General features: G+C 48.9%; 1 protein-coding gene across 1 annotated transcript in view; it reads left to right on the top strand.

Annotated features, from left to right (window-relative positions):
* Positions 1-15,587, top strand: part of LOC125630885 (uncharacterized) — a 31,760-nt gene extending 16,173 nt beyond the window's left edge. Inside the window, exons 6-11 of the mRNA XM_048837100.2 lie at positions 674-808; positions 2,117-2,277; positions 6,239-6,354; positions 10,089-10,178; positions 12,284-12,404; positions 14,652-15,587. Coding sequence (XP_048693057.2) covers positions 674-808; positions 2,117-2,277; positions 6,239-6,354; positions 10,089-10,178; positions 12,284-12,404; positions 14,652-14,903 — 875 coding nt within the window. The 3' untranslated portion in view covers positions 14,904-15,587. The remainder of the gene's footprint in view (positions 1-673; positions 809-2,116; positions 2,278-6,238; positions 6,355-10,088; positions 10,179-12,283; positions 12,405-14,651) is intronic.
* Positions 15,588-18,296: the final 2,709 nt, after the last annotated feature.

Here is an 18,296-nt window from a genome sequence, read left to right as displayed (position 1 = left end):
TATGTGAGCAGGGGACTTTTTCTGGGTGAGATGAGTGGAAAGGGAGATGCATCAATGAATGAATTGGCACAGAAGAAGTGGAAGGTGGGTGGCTTAATTCATGAATGTTGTCAATGCCCTTTGCCAGAACGCACTGGAGAAAGGTACAGCTGTCCTGTCTCTGCCCCCCTGAGCATCACTTCAGTCCTAGAGAGATGCAAAGATCAGTTAGAGGCAACTCAGAGTACAGAGAAATTGATGACGAGGCTGGAGGGTTTGATATGTGAGGAAGAGCTGTGAGAACTAGACATGTCCAACTAGCCCAGGCAATGCCCAAGGGAAACACACTTCTAAAAGTATCTGAAAGTTGAATGACTTCTAGAGAGGGAGAAGAATGGCTTACGGTGGTACCTGGCACTAGAGTGAGGAGTGAACAGCTGCAGTCTAATATTGTCTGACTAGTAGGTAACCACCTAACAGTAAAAGATGATTGGTTTAGAGTGTGATACCATCCCCTATCTGGGGAGTGTGTCCTGGCTTGGTAGGGGGTGGACTAGATGATCCTTGGTAGAGCTTGTACTAAACTCTGTCCACTGTCTCCTTTCTTATCCATTCAGTCTTCTGTCTGTGCCCTGAATGCCTCTTCATTGCCTCTTTCACAAAAAGAGAGCCTGTACTGTTTACTTTCCAACAGGAGATCCACCACCATTGGCTAAGCTGGCCGTAGCACCAGCTGAAAAAAGAGAGGCGTGTGACAACTCAGAGGCTCGGTCTGAGATCAAAAGTCCGAGGCGGATGCAGCCCCTTATCAAGAGCACACAAACTGAAGGTAACTTGGCCCAGGCCAGGCATGGTCACTGAGCAGGAGAAGGCTGTATGTTGCTGCTGACTGTATCTGTTTGTAATTTGTATATGAGTGGGGCTGGCAGCCAGGACTCCTTGGTTCTATTCATGACTCAGCTGCCAACTCCCTGTGAGAGCTAGGGCAGGTCACTTCACCTCTCTGCCTTGTTTGCCCGATCTGTGAAATGGGGTGATGATACTGGCCCAGCTTTATAAGTGCCAAATATTATTAGATCATAGGTTCTTCAGGGCAGTGATTGTGTGTTTGGACCGTGCCTAGCACATTGGAGGCAGTACCTAAATGCAAAGGGTATGTTGTTGCTCTGAGTTGGAAGACACAGTGACATGCTCCAAAGATGTATTAAGTGCCTGCAGCATGCTCCATGCAGGAAGATGTGTTCTCTGTCCCAAGCTGCTTGCAGACCAAACAAGTCAGCTGTGAGAGGCTTTAGGCAACTGGAGGATTTTTTGATACCACTAGCATAGTCAGCAGGTCTTTCCATGACTGCATGGTCCAGGCCAGGATTTCAGGAGATGAGAAGTGACACTTGGTAGCACAAATTGTGTCTGTCAGTCAGTCTGGAAGCTATAGAGTCAGGGAAAACCACAGGGACTGTCTGTGTCCTGCCGCCTCAGTGAAGAGTCCCCTTTGTATTGATCGCAGCCTAGTTCTGCCTCTTCTCTCTGGCAAGGAACACTACACAAAGTGAGTCTTGTTGGAAGAAATGAGTGCTAAGGAGGGATGTGAGTGAATAGTTTGATATTGCTTTGGGTACTGGGGTGGGGAGTTCACGTGCAAGATGCAGCCTGGAAAAAGGCAGGAAAAGCAAAGGGGCAGGGGTAGGAAGAAACCTGCTATCACAAGCTAAGGGAGAGCTGCTTTGTCTCTGGTGAGGGAGGCCTGCGTTGCCGGAGGTGCATGATTTAGCTAGCGACATCGTGAGCTGTATGCAGCAGGTGGGCAGTGTGACTTCAGCATGATGCAACCAGCCAGTTGGGATGTGGTTTCAGGCAGTCTATGTTAATCTGATAGACTGTGGTGATGCTAAAGGAAATGTGTGGTGATCATCATGGTGCTGGTGGAATGGGAGGCTGGCTAAGCTCCCAGCTGCTGTGAAATCTGATTCCTGACTCAGCCAGCTGTTGCTTGTGGGGGAGCTACTGACTTGTTTGCATTTCTTTTTCCAAAGAAAGAGAGGAAAAAAACAAAGAAACCTGCAAGCCCAGACTTCATTGGTGGCCATATCTGACTCTAACGCTCCTCTTTGTTTCCTTTCTTGGGATATTTGTCTAGAATCCTCTCCAAACCAGACCCAGCTACCCTGCTTCCCAGATGGCAGAGGGAACAAGAACAGCTTTGGGCTTGAGAAGAGGAACTCTCCCCCTCCACTGGGAGGAGCAGGAAGGAAGTGGGCTGAGGGCTCTGTAGTGGAGCGTGAAGAGGAACTGAAAGAGGTAACGGATCATCTGTACCCACTTGCGTGGAGGCTGCCCAAAGCCTTCTGTAGCTTCATCTGGCAGTTCCCAATTCAGTACAGCATAGGACTGTGAGAGTCCTATTTCGATATATATGTGTCAGAAGCGACCTCCATGTGCCGCACTGTGCCTAGCCACTACAGCATGCAGCGTTTGCAGCCATCTTACTGTCAGACTCTGGCCAGGACTGCCTAGCAACACACATGCATCCATAATGTAGTGCACAAGTTAACTGTAGCGATTTATAGACTTGGCCTGTGCTAGTGTAATTGATTCTGAAATGGTACCTTAAAATATATCAGTATCCCTCTGTGGGGACCGGATCCGCGGAGCCAACTAGACTGCAGAGCTGTGTTGTGTAGAGCTCAATGGTTCTCACACGGGTCTCTGGTCTCCTGTTACAGCAGCTAAACATCTCTGAGGCTTCAAGCGGCGTTGTAGCCCAGTTGGCGAACACATAACTCATCCACAAAGCCACTGGAGACTCTCAACTCCACATCCTGTGCAGCTACTTCATGGCCTCTGCAAGCTGTCCGGGGGCATTCTCGAGGAACCTCTTCTTTTCTACTTAGCCTTTGATCAGCTACACCTGTTCTGCTCTTGTGTTTCAATCCCTGTAATGGAAGCGGTTGGCTGCTGGAGTGACAAGCGTAATAGAAAGCAGAGTGTGTTTGGTTTAAACTCAGCTGTGATCAAATTGGCACATGATGCCAAAAGTGGCCATGACAGTAAACGTCAGCAGGAGAGACCCCAGCTGCAGAAGGATCTGGAGAGGTGAGAGCAGTGGCAGCCTCAGGCTGTGATTGAGGAGCCAGAGTGCTTAGTTTACAAGTCAATAGATGATTTTTTATTTTCTCCCCAATAGCTAGTGCTGCAAACACCTACCTAAACACTGAAAATCTTCTGCTCTTTGCATCCCCACTGGTAACTGAGCAAGCAGCTAGGAGGTGGGCTGGGATCCATCTTCTTCTTGATCTTGGTTTTGGATAAGGTAAATTGATGGAGCTCTTTAAATCTCTCTCAGTCCGGCATTTTTTCTAGGTGATAGTGAAGAGTGAAGTGCTGATTATTATTTCATAGTTTTCATATTTATTATCTGTTTTACGGTAATGCCCAAAAGCTCAGATCAGGGTCAGGCAGATGCTGTGCCAAGAGCTTTCAATCGAAGATACTTTTCCGAGTGTGACTATCCTTGGATGCCTTCAACCAGCCCTCGAATTGTCCTGTCCCCGCTCGGGCTCAGCTCTAACCCTGATATGAAAGTGCCTCCCTGTAAAAAGAAATGTGGGAGCCTCTAGAGGGGGGCTGCTCATCCTTGTGTCATTTGTTCTGCAGACTCTTTCAGCACTTGATCAGCCCAAACTGGGATGTTCCTCTCAATCCAGGACCTCTGTTGTGCTAACAGAATGGAGATTAGAGGTTTGGCTTTCATTTCTGAAGGGGATTTTGAAGAGCTCTGTCTTCCGGAAATGTCTGCTTAGTTCATAAAATTCTCCTTAGGAAGAGGTTTAACCACTAGATTACCTTCTACTTGTGTCTGAGGTTGGACTGGAAACCCTGTCTGGTTCTCTGCTGTGCCTAAAAACTCCTTTTATCCAAAAGCTGGGTGTATCTCAGGATAACAGCACAGTTCTCTCCAAGTCACTTGACTTCTGAAAACTCCAATACTTTGTGTCTCTGTGGCACTCTCTCAGCTGAGACGACTCTGCCTAGAGGCCCTGGCCAACCTGTGATGGTGATCAGAGAGCTGCAAGAGCAGTGACTGATCTATGTTGAAGGGTTTTTGCCCTCTACTCCCAAAAGGTACGCCTGAGCATATTCAGAGTTCTGCCCCAACGCAGTCTGTGGGCTCCATATTCAGGCCTCCATGCCGTTCTGCAGAGCCAAATCATAACTTGGCTGTGTTTGTACTTTACCAAGTCCCTTGCAAACCAGAGATGAAGCAATACATTGGACCCCAACTTTTGTGCCCCACCCCTGACCTCTAATGCGCATGCACATGCTTCAAGGGAGCTTTGATACTTGGACCTGTCTTTATTATAAAGTCCATCCAGCATTTTGGTCAGTTGGTTTAAAAGAGAACAGAGCAGAAGAAAGCTGGGCTTTTGGAAATGAGGAACTAAGTGGCTTAGGCTGGCATGGTGAGCAGGTGCTGTGTTGTGCCAGCTGTCCCAGCACAGCTCTGCCAATGCACCTCAATCCTGGTTTGGATCTCATCTGTATACAAGTCATCCCCGGGAGAGCTGTTCAGTGCTTGGTTGCTATAGTGATGGGCACAATGGCTAATCCTACAATAGGTAGGTACATTACCCAGGCCTATTCATGGACAGTAAACTCTAGCATTGATGCACGCTCATTTTTTCTTTCACTCTCACTTGGGGACCACATTCTCTCCTGGTGTGAGAGGGTACAACTAACTGTATGAAGCCAGAGCTGGACCTTCTTTTGCTAAAGGTGAAGATGGCACCATGCCATCCTATATAGGGCCTCAGTTCCTAAATGACATAAGAATGGCCATACTGGGTCATACCAATGGTCCATCGAACCTTGTAACTTGTCTTCTGACAGTGGCCGTGGCCAGATGCTTCAGAGGGAATGAACAGAACAGGGCATTTATCCAGTCCAGTCCTAGCATCTGGTGGTCAGAGGTTTAGGGGCTCCCAGAGCATAGGGTTGCATCCCTGACCATCGTGGCTAATAGCTATTCGACCTATTCTCCAGGAACTTACCTAATTCTTTTTGAACCCAATTATATTTCTGCCCTTCACAACATCCCCTGGCAATGAGTTCCATAGTTTGACTCTGTGTTGTGTGAAGAAATACCTCCTTAGATTTGTTTTAAACCTGCTGCCTCTTACTTTCATTGGGTGACCCCCTGGTTCATGTGTTATGTGAAGGGGTAAATAACACTTCCTGGTTCACTTTCTCCACCCCATTTGTGATCTGACAGACCTCTATCCTATCCCCCCACTTCGTCGTCTCTTTTCTCTGACAGAGTTAGAGGTTGTGAAGTACCAGCACTTCCTTGAGGCATGTGGTGATGTTGCTGCTGAGGGTTGGTTTTTACAACCCTTCACTGTAGAGGACTGGGGTACAAAGCCTTTCGCTTGTTGTGACTGGTTCCCAGCCAACCCAGCGTGGAAGTTGCTATCGTCACGGCTGTCACTTGGGTCTGAAGTGAGCTAGTGGATCTCAGTCCTGTTCGTAGTGGACAGGTGGGTGCCCCCATGTAAACCCCCATCATTGACCGTCACAGCAGAGCAGGTCAAGAACTGAATGAATGACTGATACTGGACATAAAGCATGGTATTCGTCGTTAGGAGTGGTAATAATAGACCCCTGAACAAGGAGAGCTTCTGATGTTGCCAAGAGTGGCCAATTCCCTTTTGAGTTGAAGGCCAGAAGATGACCATCTGGTCATCTACTCTGACTTCCTGGTCAGTTTCCCCCAGTTTCCCTTGTATTGAGCCCAGTGACTTGTATGGCTAAAGCTCATCTTCCACAAAGGCATCCGGTCTTGGTGTGAAGACATCAAGTGATGGAGAATCCACCATTTCCCTTGGTAGTTTATTCCCGTGGTCATTTACCATCAGTACATTCAAGGAGGAGTTGCTTCCCCAGAATGATAGTTACTGGGGAGGATTTTATTCTTTCTCCCCCCCCATCTCCTGAAGTCATGTCCTTGCATCTACACTGCCCTTTATAGGGGAGACTTCAGGTCTATTTTTTCTAATTCTACAAAGAACCATATACAGCATGAGTGTGTTATTCAACAAGAACAAACTAATGAGCTTATCAGGAAAAAAAAGCCATCCAAAAGCGCAGGAATGCAAAGAACATTTCTCTTCCAGAAATTGTGTTAGAAACAGTCCTTGAGTTTTGGATAGAGTAAAATAGTTTGATATGTTTTATGTATACTTTTGTATCTTCTCTTTGACAGCTTGGTTGGATTAACTATGGGTTCACTACGGAGCCACTGTATAGAAAGCTTGATTGTCCCATGGAGGAAGGAGTTAAAGTGGGGACTGTAACAGATGTTAGTTATAAAGATGACCAGTAAGTGAAATGCTTGATTCCCTTCTTGCTCCTGGAAAAGGCCTCTCTAACCTGTTGTTTCCCTTTCCTGTGGACTCGCTCTCCCATTCCCCTCTTCTCAGGGCGTTTTTGATTCCTAAATACTGGGAGTTGGGCATCTAGTAGGGAGTTCTAGGCTGGGATGAATTTGGTGACTGCAGCAACATCCCTTGGTATGCGATTTTCTTATATTTCCCCAAACTAATTAAGGTAGACTGGGTCATTGAGTCAGAGTGGGTAGTGAACCAAGCCCCATTCCCTCTCAGGGAGAGAGGAGCGCAGTGTTGCTGGAGGCACCATCTTTCAGATGATGCATAACTTCTGTCCTGAGCATATGTGGTGTTACACCCCTAGATGAGCTCCCATTCCTGGACACTCAGCAGGCTGCTGTACTGCACCCAAACCTTGGGTCCCACAGGCTTTTGGCTTGCAAGGGCTGGATGAAGTTTAGGTACTGTCTCTCTGGCTTTGAACCTCTAGTCAGGCAGTACAGGTGCAGCCCCCATGTCTGACACCCCTTTTGGCAGTGGGGACCCCTGGGCCCTGAAACTACCACTGCTCTCCCCAAACTCCTCAGTAGCAGCTACTTGCTCCCAGAGTTCCACAAAAGCTTTGGACCCTCTGGTTTGTGGTTTCCCCTTTGAGGGACTAAGTGACAGTCTGAGGCTTGGTCTACAATACAGAGTTCGGTTGATGTAAAGCAGCTTACATCAACTGAACTCTGTAAGCGTCTACACTGTAACATTGCTCACGCTGAAGTAAGTTGCCCACTAGACCGACCTAATAACTCCACCTCCGCGAGAGACGTAGCACTTAGGTCAATGTAGTTAGCTCGATGCCGTGTGCATGTCGACATTGCGTTGCTTACGCTGCCTGTCAGTGCCCCACGATGTGCCACGTAAGTTGGTGCAAGCGATCCTGGTGAGGACGCAGACCACCAACAGAAGGAATGCAGTGTGCGCTGATTTAATTACTGCGGTAGCTGGAGGCCGACCGAACTTATGTCGACTTAATTTTTTAGTGTAGGCGTGCCCTAAGCAAGTAACATGCAGCCTCTGCCAAGGTGTTACTAAATACACACACTTTCATTTTATTAGAGAGAGCACAAGAGATACATAGATCTATAAGAAACAACAAACACCTGTATGCTAGGACCTGCCTCAGTTTCCTCACCCTTCCAGAGAGTCCTTTGGGTTTTAGTCAGTGTCTTCCAGGGAACCCCAGATTCTTCTGCACCCCCTCTCCTGCTGCCTAGTCTTCTGCTTCTGGGCTCTCTCTGCTCAAGCGCTCACTGAAGCACTCTGGCTTATAAGAGGGGGTTTGGTCATGAGCCCCAGTGTGAGACCTTGGACCCCAGCTGTGGTAGGTTCACCTCCATACACCCCTTTGTTTCAGAGGGGGTGGATCTGATAAGTCATTAGAAAGTCAATAGCCCTTCCAAGGAGCCTCCATTGCCCTGCTAGGGCAAGGTTATTAACCAACTGATGGTCTGTGAATTTGTCCCATTCAGGGCAGAGGCCCAGTCCCCCTTCTTTTAACACAAGAGGTACAATGCTGCGAACAACCCCCATAGGGGTGTAAATGTAAAATCTAACTGGAATCCATAAGTGCACACAGACAGATTCCCAGGCTGTTCCTGTCGCCTCTGGTTTCTAAAGCTGTAGAGCACTTCTTGCAGTAACAGCGGTATTAATCCTGGTGTTCCAGCCAAACCCCAATATGGGTTATCGTATTTTTCCTACTTAAGAGTACGTCTACACTAGAAACGCAACAGTGGTACAGCGGCAGCTCTGTAGCGTAGGCATTTACTACACTCCCTGCAGCACCTGGAGGGGTTGTTCCGTCCCTGTAGTAGATCAACCTCTCCGAGAGGCAGTAGCTATGTCAGTGGAAGAATTCTTCTGCTAACCTAGCAGTGTCTACAGGAGGGCATAGGTCGGCTTAATTGCATAGCAGGGGACATGATGTTTTTCACAGCCCTGAGCAATGTGGTTAAGCTGACGTAACTCTGTGAGTAGACCAGCCCTCAAACTTCACCGGCACTTTCAACTGGAAAGTTTTTTTTTTTTCCATTTCCTGCTCTAAACTCTTGCTGTGTTCTGTTAAACAGCTACCATGATCCACCCCAGAGAGGTGACCACAGCAATGTCTGAAAAAGGGGTGGCCAAAGCTTTGACCTCCAGGGCCTTCCAGGTCTCATCCAATTGGCAATCATTTCTTCAGTTTGTATTTTTTAATTAAGGCCAGTATTGCCAAACTATACATTCACCAGTGCAGACAAAGGTGATTAAAAGTGTCATTATCCTCTGAAAAGCGATTGTAAAACTGGTAACATATTACCCAACAGGGCTGCTCCTTTTGTATATTCAGAGTTCTGTTTGCACATTCTTGTGGTGCTTTTTATTTTTACTAGATCTGCAGCACCAACATGCTAGGGAAGAGCAAGCTGGAGTCTTTTCCTTCTCAGGTGTCAGCAACAGAATGGTTTGCTAAGCTCCAGACAGTTACACCTGTGCAAGCAGCTAATGGAGTGGCACAGATGTCAGTGAGAACATAATTCAGCCTGTAGAACTGTTGGTGGGGGGGCCCATGGGATGGAAAGAGCCCAGCTTGACTCTCTATTATCAAGGAACTTTGCAGAACTGGTAGTTGCGGGGAGGATGCGGGGGCGGGAAACATCTTTACTGGCAAACTGAATACATTTGTTGAGTCACTGAGGGACAGTACCGTGGAATTCCCACCCCCACCCCACTTTTCAGATAATCACCATTTAAGTAGATGTTTGTTAAAACTCTTGAGAAAAACCTTTTGGACAAAAAATTCTGTGCACAGAGCCTTGCTAGAGCACTTCTCTGTTGTGCCATTAGAGGGCACACTCCCCTCCATTAATAGCATGGTCTGTGGACATCTTTGTGGTGCCTGCCGCATATAGCTTCCTCTCTTTCCCCCCACCCCCCCAGTCCATCCAGAGTTAGTGTGCAACGTTGTTTGTTGATAATGGTGGCTCTGGAGCGTCTGGGATGCCCGTTCTGACGGCTTTCACAGTGTGAAAGGTAGACAGTTGCACACTGGGGGTGTTCACTGTGTTGCCGGCACCCAGTGCCGAGAGGCTGAACAACAGCTTGAGTGGTTCGTTACCCGGTGTACTACACCCAATAATCACAAGGGGGTGGAGACGCAGAAAAGTTTATTTGAAGCTTCAAATAGGTACAGGGAGATTTGAATCTCAAATCCTGTACACAGAGCAGGAAGTTACACAGGCTTTTATACATCCTTTTTCCCAGCATACTTATCCAATAGCAAGCTGCCCCAAGTATCCATATAGCCAGCCAATCCAGTTCCCAGCTAGTTCCCTGGTTCTCTGTATCATTTGTTAAACTATACATAAAGCTGCTTTATTCAGCATTGTTCTTCCATATCTGCCCTGTTTGGCCTTGCTTAGTTTCAGGCAGCCTGATTCTGCAGCATATTGTTGCAGATTCTCAGCATAACTGCTGCGAGTGCCTCCAGGCGGGGGGGGGGTGGGGGGGTGGCAAGGACACTTGGGCTTAGTACGCAGAGCTGCTGCGAGTGCCTCCTGGCGGGAGGGGGGGCCAAGGACACCTGGGCCTCGTGCGAGGGGGCTTCATCGACACTCGTGGTCTTCCATCCCCTCGAGTTACCGAGTGGCCATGCCCCAGGGTCCCCAACAACTGTGTCGCTTTTGGCTCTTCCAGTTGCATGTACTGCTTTGACTATGGAAACAGACATTATTACCAGCCGAAGAAAGATCATGAGAGAGCCTACATGATGAAGCTGGCAGAAAGGTAACCAGCACTCGCTGTCCTGTGGGAAGTCCCCGCCTGCAGCTGTCTCAAATTATTTATTTATTTTCCCTTCTAAAATGAATGGACCGTTGACTAGTGGCCCTGAAAATTGCACTTCTTTGGTACAGTGAAGGCAGTAGCAGTGCAAGGGTGTCTTCTTCCCCAGCCCCTTCTCGCTGACCTCAACTCTGCCCTGGAAAGGTAGGGAAATGTATGTAAGAGACGGGAAGTCATTGTCCTGCTCGGCGGGGCCTCAGCTGGAGTTCTGTGTCCCAGGTCTGGGTGCCGCCCTTTAGGAAGGACTTGGACAAGTTGGAGAGAGTTCAGAGGAGAGCAACAAAAATGATCAAAGGTTTAGAAAACCTGACTTGTGAGGAAAGGTTCAAAAACTGGGCATGGTTAGTCTTGAGACAAGACAGCTGAGGCAGGATCTGATCAGTTGTTCTCCAAGTCCCCTATTGGCAGAACAAGCAGTACTGGCCTTAATCTGCAACAAAGGAGATTTAGGTTCGATATTAGGATATCTTTCTAACTCTAAGGGCAGTTAAGCTCTGGAATAGGGTTCCTAGGGCATTTGTGGAATCCCTGTCATTGGAGGCTTTTAAGAACAGGTTAGACAAACACCTGTTGGGGAAGATCTAGGTGTACTTGGTCCTGCCACAGAGCGGGGTGGGGGTGTGGGGAGCTGGACTTGATGACTTCTCAAGGTCCCTTCCAGCCTGACATTTCTATGATTCTGAGAAAGATCACCGCTAGGATTCTGGGTGCAATAACCCTAATGATATCTAGCCCTATACAGCACATCTGTAACCAGCTTCTCTCTGAGGCAACCTAACATGAGGCCAGTGCATTTTCTGGGTGTCTTTTGTAATGGGGACTCCAACTTAGACCGCTGTATCACATTGGCGGGCCACTGAGCTCCCAGCAGATGGTAGCAACTCTGGGTCACTGGTTCGCTAGTTACCAGGAGATGGAAGTCTTCATAACCCATTACCCTGAGCTGGCCAGCCTCCAGAGCCTCCTATTGTTCCTGATGTAAAGGAACGAATCATTTTGAGCCAGCGAGGATGCATCTCTTTCTCAGTCAAATTGCTGAATGGCAGAGTCAGGCATCCTGCTCTGGCCGTTACTGTCACAGGACAATTATTGAACAGAATGTTTGAAGAAGGTAGGCTGGTGAAAGTATTGCACAATGCAGCGGAGAGATTTTTACCACCACCACAAATAACGATCTCTTATACCATTGCAGTAATACATGAAGGCTATCTATGAGCTGTTGCAAGATAACGTTCTTTTTCATAGATGAGCAGTTTTCAATGGTAAGGGCTAGTTAAGACTTGGATTTTCCCTATAAGCTATGGAATCGTTCATCCTCTCTGATGGTGCCTGTCGGTAGTACTCCAGATTGCCGTGTGAGAGACTTATTTAGATCTGAGAGCTGACTTCTCCCTTCTTGGATGAGCAGGGCACTGTGCTGTGGAGGAATTGTGCTCAGCCCAGGGGGAAGAACTTTTTGCATTGCTCGTGAACAACCTGTCCAGCCAGCTAATAAAGAGTAATATTGAAAGACTAAAATAATCTAGCTGCTTTTAGCTGAAAGGTCGGAGGCTGAGACAGGTTTTGTGTATGTGAAGGGGAGTGTGGCTAGAGGAGGGGACTGGGAATCAGGACTCCGTGTTCTGTTCCAGCTTCTGCCATTGACTTGCTTTGGGCCCTTGGGCAGCTTAATCAAATGCAGGATGGGGATGGGGGAAGGGGTTCTTCAAGCTCCTGACCACAGCTTTGACTCTTGGATACCTAAAGTTAGACACCTAAATAAGCAGCCTGACGACAGAGGGGCCAAGTACCCACAAGGCTCATTGGGTGATGAGTGCTCAGCATCTTTGAAAATGAGGCCACTTATTTAAGTGCCTGAATATGGAGCTCAACACCTACATTTGAAAACGTTGGCCCCTAGTGTGGGTAGGTGGGGCTCGGGGGTCATTTTACTCTTACAGTAGTTCTGTGTTGATATAACACCCAGGGCAGAGCTAGCATGATTCATTCCCAAAGAGCCTGGTCTTTCCTGCCAGCGTGAGAACCTGTATTTCCTCTCCATTTGGCAGCTCTGAGAAGGTGATTCAGCAAAACCTGAGGGAATTCTTTGGCCTGCTGAGGATCTTGATGAACGTGGTCCTTGTTTTCCTTATTGAGCTGGTCCGCTTTCTCGGCAAATCAGTGTTCCAGGTGAGCAGGGCCCTTCCCAGAGCTCCACTGGCCTCCCTGCTCCTTGAAAGGCACCTCTGGCAGCACCCTAGGTGGATCAGATTGTGATGGTGGGGTTCCATTATCCTCACTGTTGCAGGGTACGACCATGACACTGATTTAACCTTACTTTCCTTTGTTAAACTAGAGGCCGAAATTGCTCTGAACATGCCTAACTAATTAAGTAATTTACTACATCCAAACAGTAACAAAACATTTACAAACATTTGAGCAAGATACTCACAAATGGGGTGCGTAGACCTGTATAGGTCAGCTCCAGCATGGTCAGGCAGGTATTTGCAATGAACCCTTTAAGAGTTTACTTTTCAGTACACTTTAACAAACAAGTGATGTCATTGCCAATATCAGCTCTTACCTAAGGCCAGATGAAAGATTTTCTTTTATATCCAATTATTTACTGCACCTGGTACCCAATCAACTGTGTTTTATGTCTATTACTTTAGCCCAAACCTTAAATAAGAGAACACTGGTATTTCCAATGGTCACTGTAAGTTTAATATACTAACTCTTCTTTCTCATGACCTCATCCTTTTTTGGTCACATGCCTTTGGCCTATCCCAACTCAATTTAAAACCATAGTCTGCCCAGACATAATGTGGGACTGTATTGGTAGAGGTGGGCACAACTTCAGTCCTCTGAAGGAAACAGGATGTTCCCTAGAACTTTCCTAGGAGTTGATGCTACAGGGGGTGGCTTTAGGTTTGTGGGTGGATGAAGAGGAGAAATGGAAAACTCAAAAATGAAAGTCCTGACTCTGCTTTATCAACATGGCTTCTTTTAAGTACTTGCCAAACTCTAACCAAAACATGCTTTTCTGTGATGTTTGGGTATGCAGGAGAGGGTGGATTCTGTGTGAGTGAAGCATCGTGGCTGGGGAGAGGTTTTCCTTGAGCTGACCCTCTTGTAGTAGGTCTTCTATGCGGGGTGTATGTATCCCACTTTCTCCTTCTATAAGTGCTGGTTCCTTTGTAACCTAAGCCCTAGCCTAAATAGTGAAGTCAACAACTCCCAGCGCAGGGGGCGGGGTAAATGGGGTCCAGAGATATGTTGGCCTTCAGGGAGCACAACTTACTTTCCTATATAGAAAAGAGGATAACCCCTGTGGAGTCTGTGGCTTTTGAGGCCAGTGGCCTTTGTTGCATAGCCTCAGGAACGTTCTCAAAGTCTGAGGCGCATCTGGAACTCCTCTTCCCTTTGAGAGAAGGGTGTGTTCTAGGAATTGGAGGGCTCAGGGACTTCCAACATTTGGCTAATTTTACCTGCATGATTGGTTTTGGGAACCAAAGAAATTGTTTCATAAAAGAACTGTCCAGTCTAAGACAAGCAAACATGCCATGCTTGGAAGCTCTCCCTGCTTTCCAGAAAAGGAGTTAAAGGAAGACTAGTATCTTGATCCCCCACGTTGTCTAGACAGAGAAATGCAGATTATGAAGAATCTCACATTCAAAACACAAACATTAAGAAATTCTCAAACAAAACCCTGCTATAAATCCGTCACTTCCCCAAACACCGAAAGGTGCCTCTGCTCAGGCAGCAAAGTGGCTCTGGAGGTTGGAGGCCCAGCTGTTTGGGAGACGAATGAGCCAAAGCTAGCTTAGGAAAAGGGATGGAAATTTGTCACAGTCAATGATGGAAAAATGTTTACAGCCCTAAGAATAAAACTCCCGATTCCCTTCCAGTACTTCAGTCAGATTCTACCCTGGGATGAGATGTGTCATATAGAGTTTCAAAAGGATCTGCTCCTTTGGATTAAGGGGTTGAAAACCAGGCTTGTAATGGGAAGCTAGTTTTCATCTTAACCCCTAGAGCAGTTACCAATGCTCTGTAATACCTGGGGAAGTTTCACCTTTGCTGTGACTTTGAATTTTTCTGTACTACACAGAGGCTATTGTTTTCTGTGGTGGAGACAAATGGAGATTTCTCAACTGTTCCTTCTACCCTCAATCTCTTGGCCTCTTCTGTCTGCTTTCCCCCTTCTCAGCATGGAGAACTTCCCTCCAGCCTGAGCTTGTATCTGGATACCATCAACCTCAGTGGTTGGTCTGTTCACAGGGTCCTTGCTAGTGGACTGTCCTGCACGAATTATTCATAAACTCAGCAGTTCCATTACACCTGGCTGGATACAGTACATACTGCTGGTTAGTGAATATATTCAGCTATATAAATAACTCTGTAAACAACTAACCAAAATCCATCTTCTCCCTCCAGGTCTTGGTGGTGGGCCTGCTGACAACTGTAGGAGATCACGTTCTTAAGCCCTTCTTGGTTGGCGTGTTTAACAGCCTCCTGCAGCCCCTGCTGCTATTCCTATTGAATGTCCTTTGCAGCGTCCGGAACCTGACTTATCCTCTTATCGACATCCTGAAAGGCATTTGTTTGCAGCTGGCTGTGGTGCCTCAAGCCTTCAGATTAGTAGAAGTCAACATACAGTCAAAGACACCATTAGCTCAGAAGGTTTAGGCAGGAGACCAAAATCACTTTGACAGGCAGTGAGACAAGCTTCACTCTGGATGCCCCTGGATGTCTTTCCAGGTGCACTGTCCCGCTGGCAGCTTGCCAGCAGGCTGAGCTAACACGCAGCAGAGTGGAGCAGAACGCAGCCCTCTTCATCATGACAATATGGATGTGGCCTCCAGACACTCCCTGTCTGAGCACTCAGTGCTTCATCTTCAGCCAAGCAAGACCATCATTGCATGCTGGACCTGGAGCAGGCCATGCAGTCTGCACTGGGTGTAGTCAAGCTGAGGATGACCATGTACTGACTACATTAGGCAAAGAACTGTGCTTGCACTCTGGGGACCGCTGCTCTAACCCCTCCCAAAGGGGTTTGTAATCACCCATTCAGAATCCTGAAGCATGGGAAGCTCTGTGGATTGACAGTGGCACAGGGACCCAGATGGCAGAGTGAGGTGGGCAGTAATGGCTGCTCTGGAATTGGCCTCCTAGGGGAGGGTCGAAACCCGTCCTCAGATGGCTCTGTCAGAGCCATGTGGAGACCAGGGCAGGTGACCACCCAAACAGGAAAAACAAGTGTAGCTGGATGGTTCTGTCTAAGGCACTGGACGTGAAGCACAGCCGAGCCTGTCTATAACTTGCTAGTGCCCAGTACGACCTCCCTGTAAAATAAAAACTCCACAACCTGGACACTGTGTCTCGAACAAGCTTTTATTCCTCCTCTCCCTGCTGTGAAGTCTCTGCCTTTCACTGGGAAGTGACATTGATACCACTGTTGAGACTGGATTGTCTCCTGCATGGCATCCCCTGACAGTCGGAGTCAAGCTGTAGGAGTCGGGCTTATTCAGGGAGCCACTAAATCTCGTCAGACCTGCTCTTGCCGGTGGTGAACCAGGGATGGCTTGCTGGCCAGAGACGCTGGCTGGAAGCAGGGATAGCCTCCTGCTCCTGGTTGAAGCTCTGTTACTTCCTTGCTCTGTTTGCAGGAGTCAGAGAGCGTAGCTCTGAGGAGAGGAGCTGTCAGCCCTTTCCCCGCCCTCTGCGGCCAGTGAGCCGCCTTGTAGTTTCTGTAGCGAGCTGGGGGGTGCTAACTAACGCATTCATCGCTCCTGTCATGGGTGCTCCGGCTTGGGACTCTGGCACCACTCTCAGGGGGGGCCCGACAGGACCCTGGGCCAGTGTGACACCCCTCAGGGTGCGCTCTCACCAGGGCAAGCCCTCTTAGCTACAGCGCCTCCCGGGTCTGACCTCGGAGCGTTCAGCCCCCCGTCCATGCTCCTCACAGTGAGTCCACCTGGCTGGGACACCTGGGGCAGCCTCATGCCCCCATGTACCCCAGCTCCACAGTCGGAGGTGGCTCAGCCAGCGTGTGACACAGGAGGGTTTATTAATCAGTTGGAACATAGCGTAGAACAGAGTTTTGTTTGCACAGAAACAGGAACCTGCAGCAAAGTCCATCCTGGGGGCGGCGAGAGCCCTGGGCTCTCCCACTGAGTCCCAACCCGGAGCCTGACCAGCTTCCAGCAGCCCACCCTCAGTCGTGCCCCATTGCCCCTCCTCCTTCTTTCGTCTCTTTCCCAGGCAAACAGGTCACCTGGGCTCCACCTCTCTCTCTCTCTCTGTTCTCAAACACCTCCGGCTGGCTCCTGCAGAGGATGGGCCGAGCAATCAGTTGCAGGACAGAGCGCTGGCCACTGTCTGTGCACCAGTAGCTATATGGCACTCACAGCTGCCCGCTAGGGCCTCTGCAAGATCACACAGCTTTGCCCCCCCACCTAGATACTTGTGCACCATATGGGGGAAACTGAGGCACACACCATATTCATGCAAAACGTTAAGAAAGTTCCCACTTTGTCACAACTCCTGTATCTGTTGTAGGGGTAGATGTCCATCCCGGGGGCTGTCGCTTTGGATTGTGCAGCAATGCTGATACCCTGTGGGGGGAACGCACAAATTCCAGGATATTCTTTTCTTTTTACTTGTAGGGAGCTATTTGTGGGGGTGAAATGGCAGGAGAGCTGGTTTCCTCATTCTCTTTCCACCAGCTAGGAACTGCACTACCAGAGGTTGTGTTATAGCCCTGCAAATGGCTCCTTGACCCTAAAAAAGCTTATGGGAAAATATAACCACCCAGACAGCTACGCGCCCTTACCCAACCCCTGACTGAGCTGGAGCCCGGAAGAGCCACGACTAACGTACTCCAAGATGCAAAGGGATTCAGTCAGCATCAAACTTCCGCAATCACCGTCTTCTCTGGCATTCTCCACCTGCGGCCCGCAGGCCACTTGTGGCCCAATCAGCAGAGCGCTGCAGCCCATGTGGCCTCCGCAGGGCCGTAGTGGTAGTATTGGATGCGGCCCACTGTGGTAAATAGGCTGAGAGCCACAGCTCTGTAGCGACTCCTGCGGAGAGCGGGGGCTGCGCAGGGGCTGAGTTGCTAAGGCAGCTGTGTTACTCCCTGGGACTAGCTAGAAGGGAGGTGCCCTGCAGTCTTGAACCTCACCTCTGCCATGTGTCTCTCTCAGCTGGGGTCAGGCAATTCAAGATGGCAGCATCCTGAGGAGAAGGGGAGCTAAAGGAAGACTCCACACCTGTCCTGCCCGGGAGAAAGGCAAATTGCATGGAAAACCAGCGAGACGGGAACCGCAGAACGAGCACGGGAGCCCACAAAAACCCCCATGACAAGAACTGCCAGGTGAACTCAATACTTGAATCTTACCTCATGAAGCGCTGAATGAGAGCACGGGTGTCATGGCCCCACAGGATGTTACGCCCTGGCTTTAAAACAGCCCCTTGGAGGAACTGCTTCACTGTGACAGACACCCCAGGGCTCCCACTCTTTCTTAAGGGGAGGCCACCCGGCCTGAGCAGCCCCAAGGCTGAGCCCCTGGGCTCCAGCCTGTGCTGTGAGACTTGTCCGCTCTCCAGGGGCCAGTGCACCTCTGCAAGTATTTGCAGTGACACCAGGCAGCCCTTTCCAAATAAAGTAGGGTTTATTAGTCAACTGCAACATAGCCCTGGGAAGTCCTTAGGTCAGCACAGAGAACCAAAGGTTAAGACGTTGTCCAGACTGGCCAAGGCAGGGATCCCTTCAGCCATGTTCCTGAAGAAAACATCTTGGTTTCCTCACTCTGTCCCTGTCCTTGTCTGTCTCCCAGTCCCACATGAGCTGGTGTCTCCAAGGGCCAGCTTTTATCCCAGCCTCCAGTCACCTCTCGGTCCATTGTCCTGCAGACCCAGGCTGGGTTCACACCTTCTGCCTGTCGGACTTTCCCCTCGTTAGGTGTTACTTGTTCAGTCCTGGGGTTCCCATTGTCTTTCCGGACTCTCAGTTGAAATGGGTGAATTGCAGCCATTCATCCCACCCAGACAGTTACCTTACGTGACACATGTTAGGGG

Source organism: Caretta caretta, chromosome 1 (assembly GCF_965140235.1).
Source record: "Caretta caretta isolate rCarCar2 chromosome 1, rCarCar1.hap1, whole genome shotgun sequence".
In the NCBI taxonomy this organism is placed as follows: domain Eukaryota; kingdom Metazoa; phylum Chordata; order Testudines; family Cheloniidae; genus Caretta; species Caretta caretta.
Note: the sequence above shows the minus strand (reverse complement) of the source record. Positions and strands in the feature narration are given on the sequence as shown.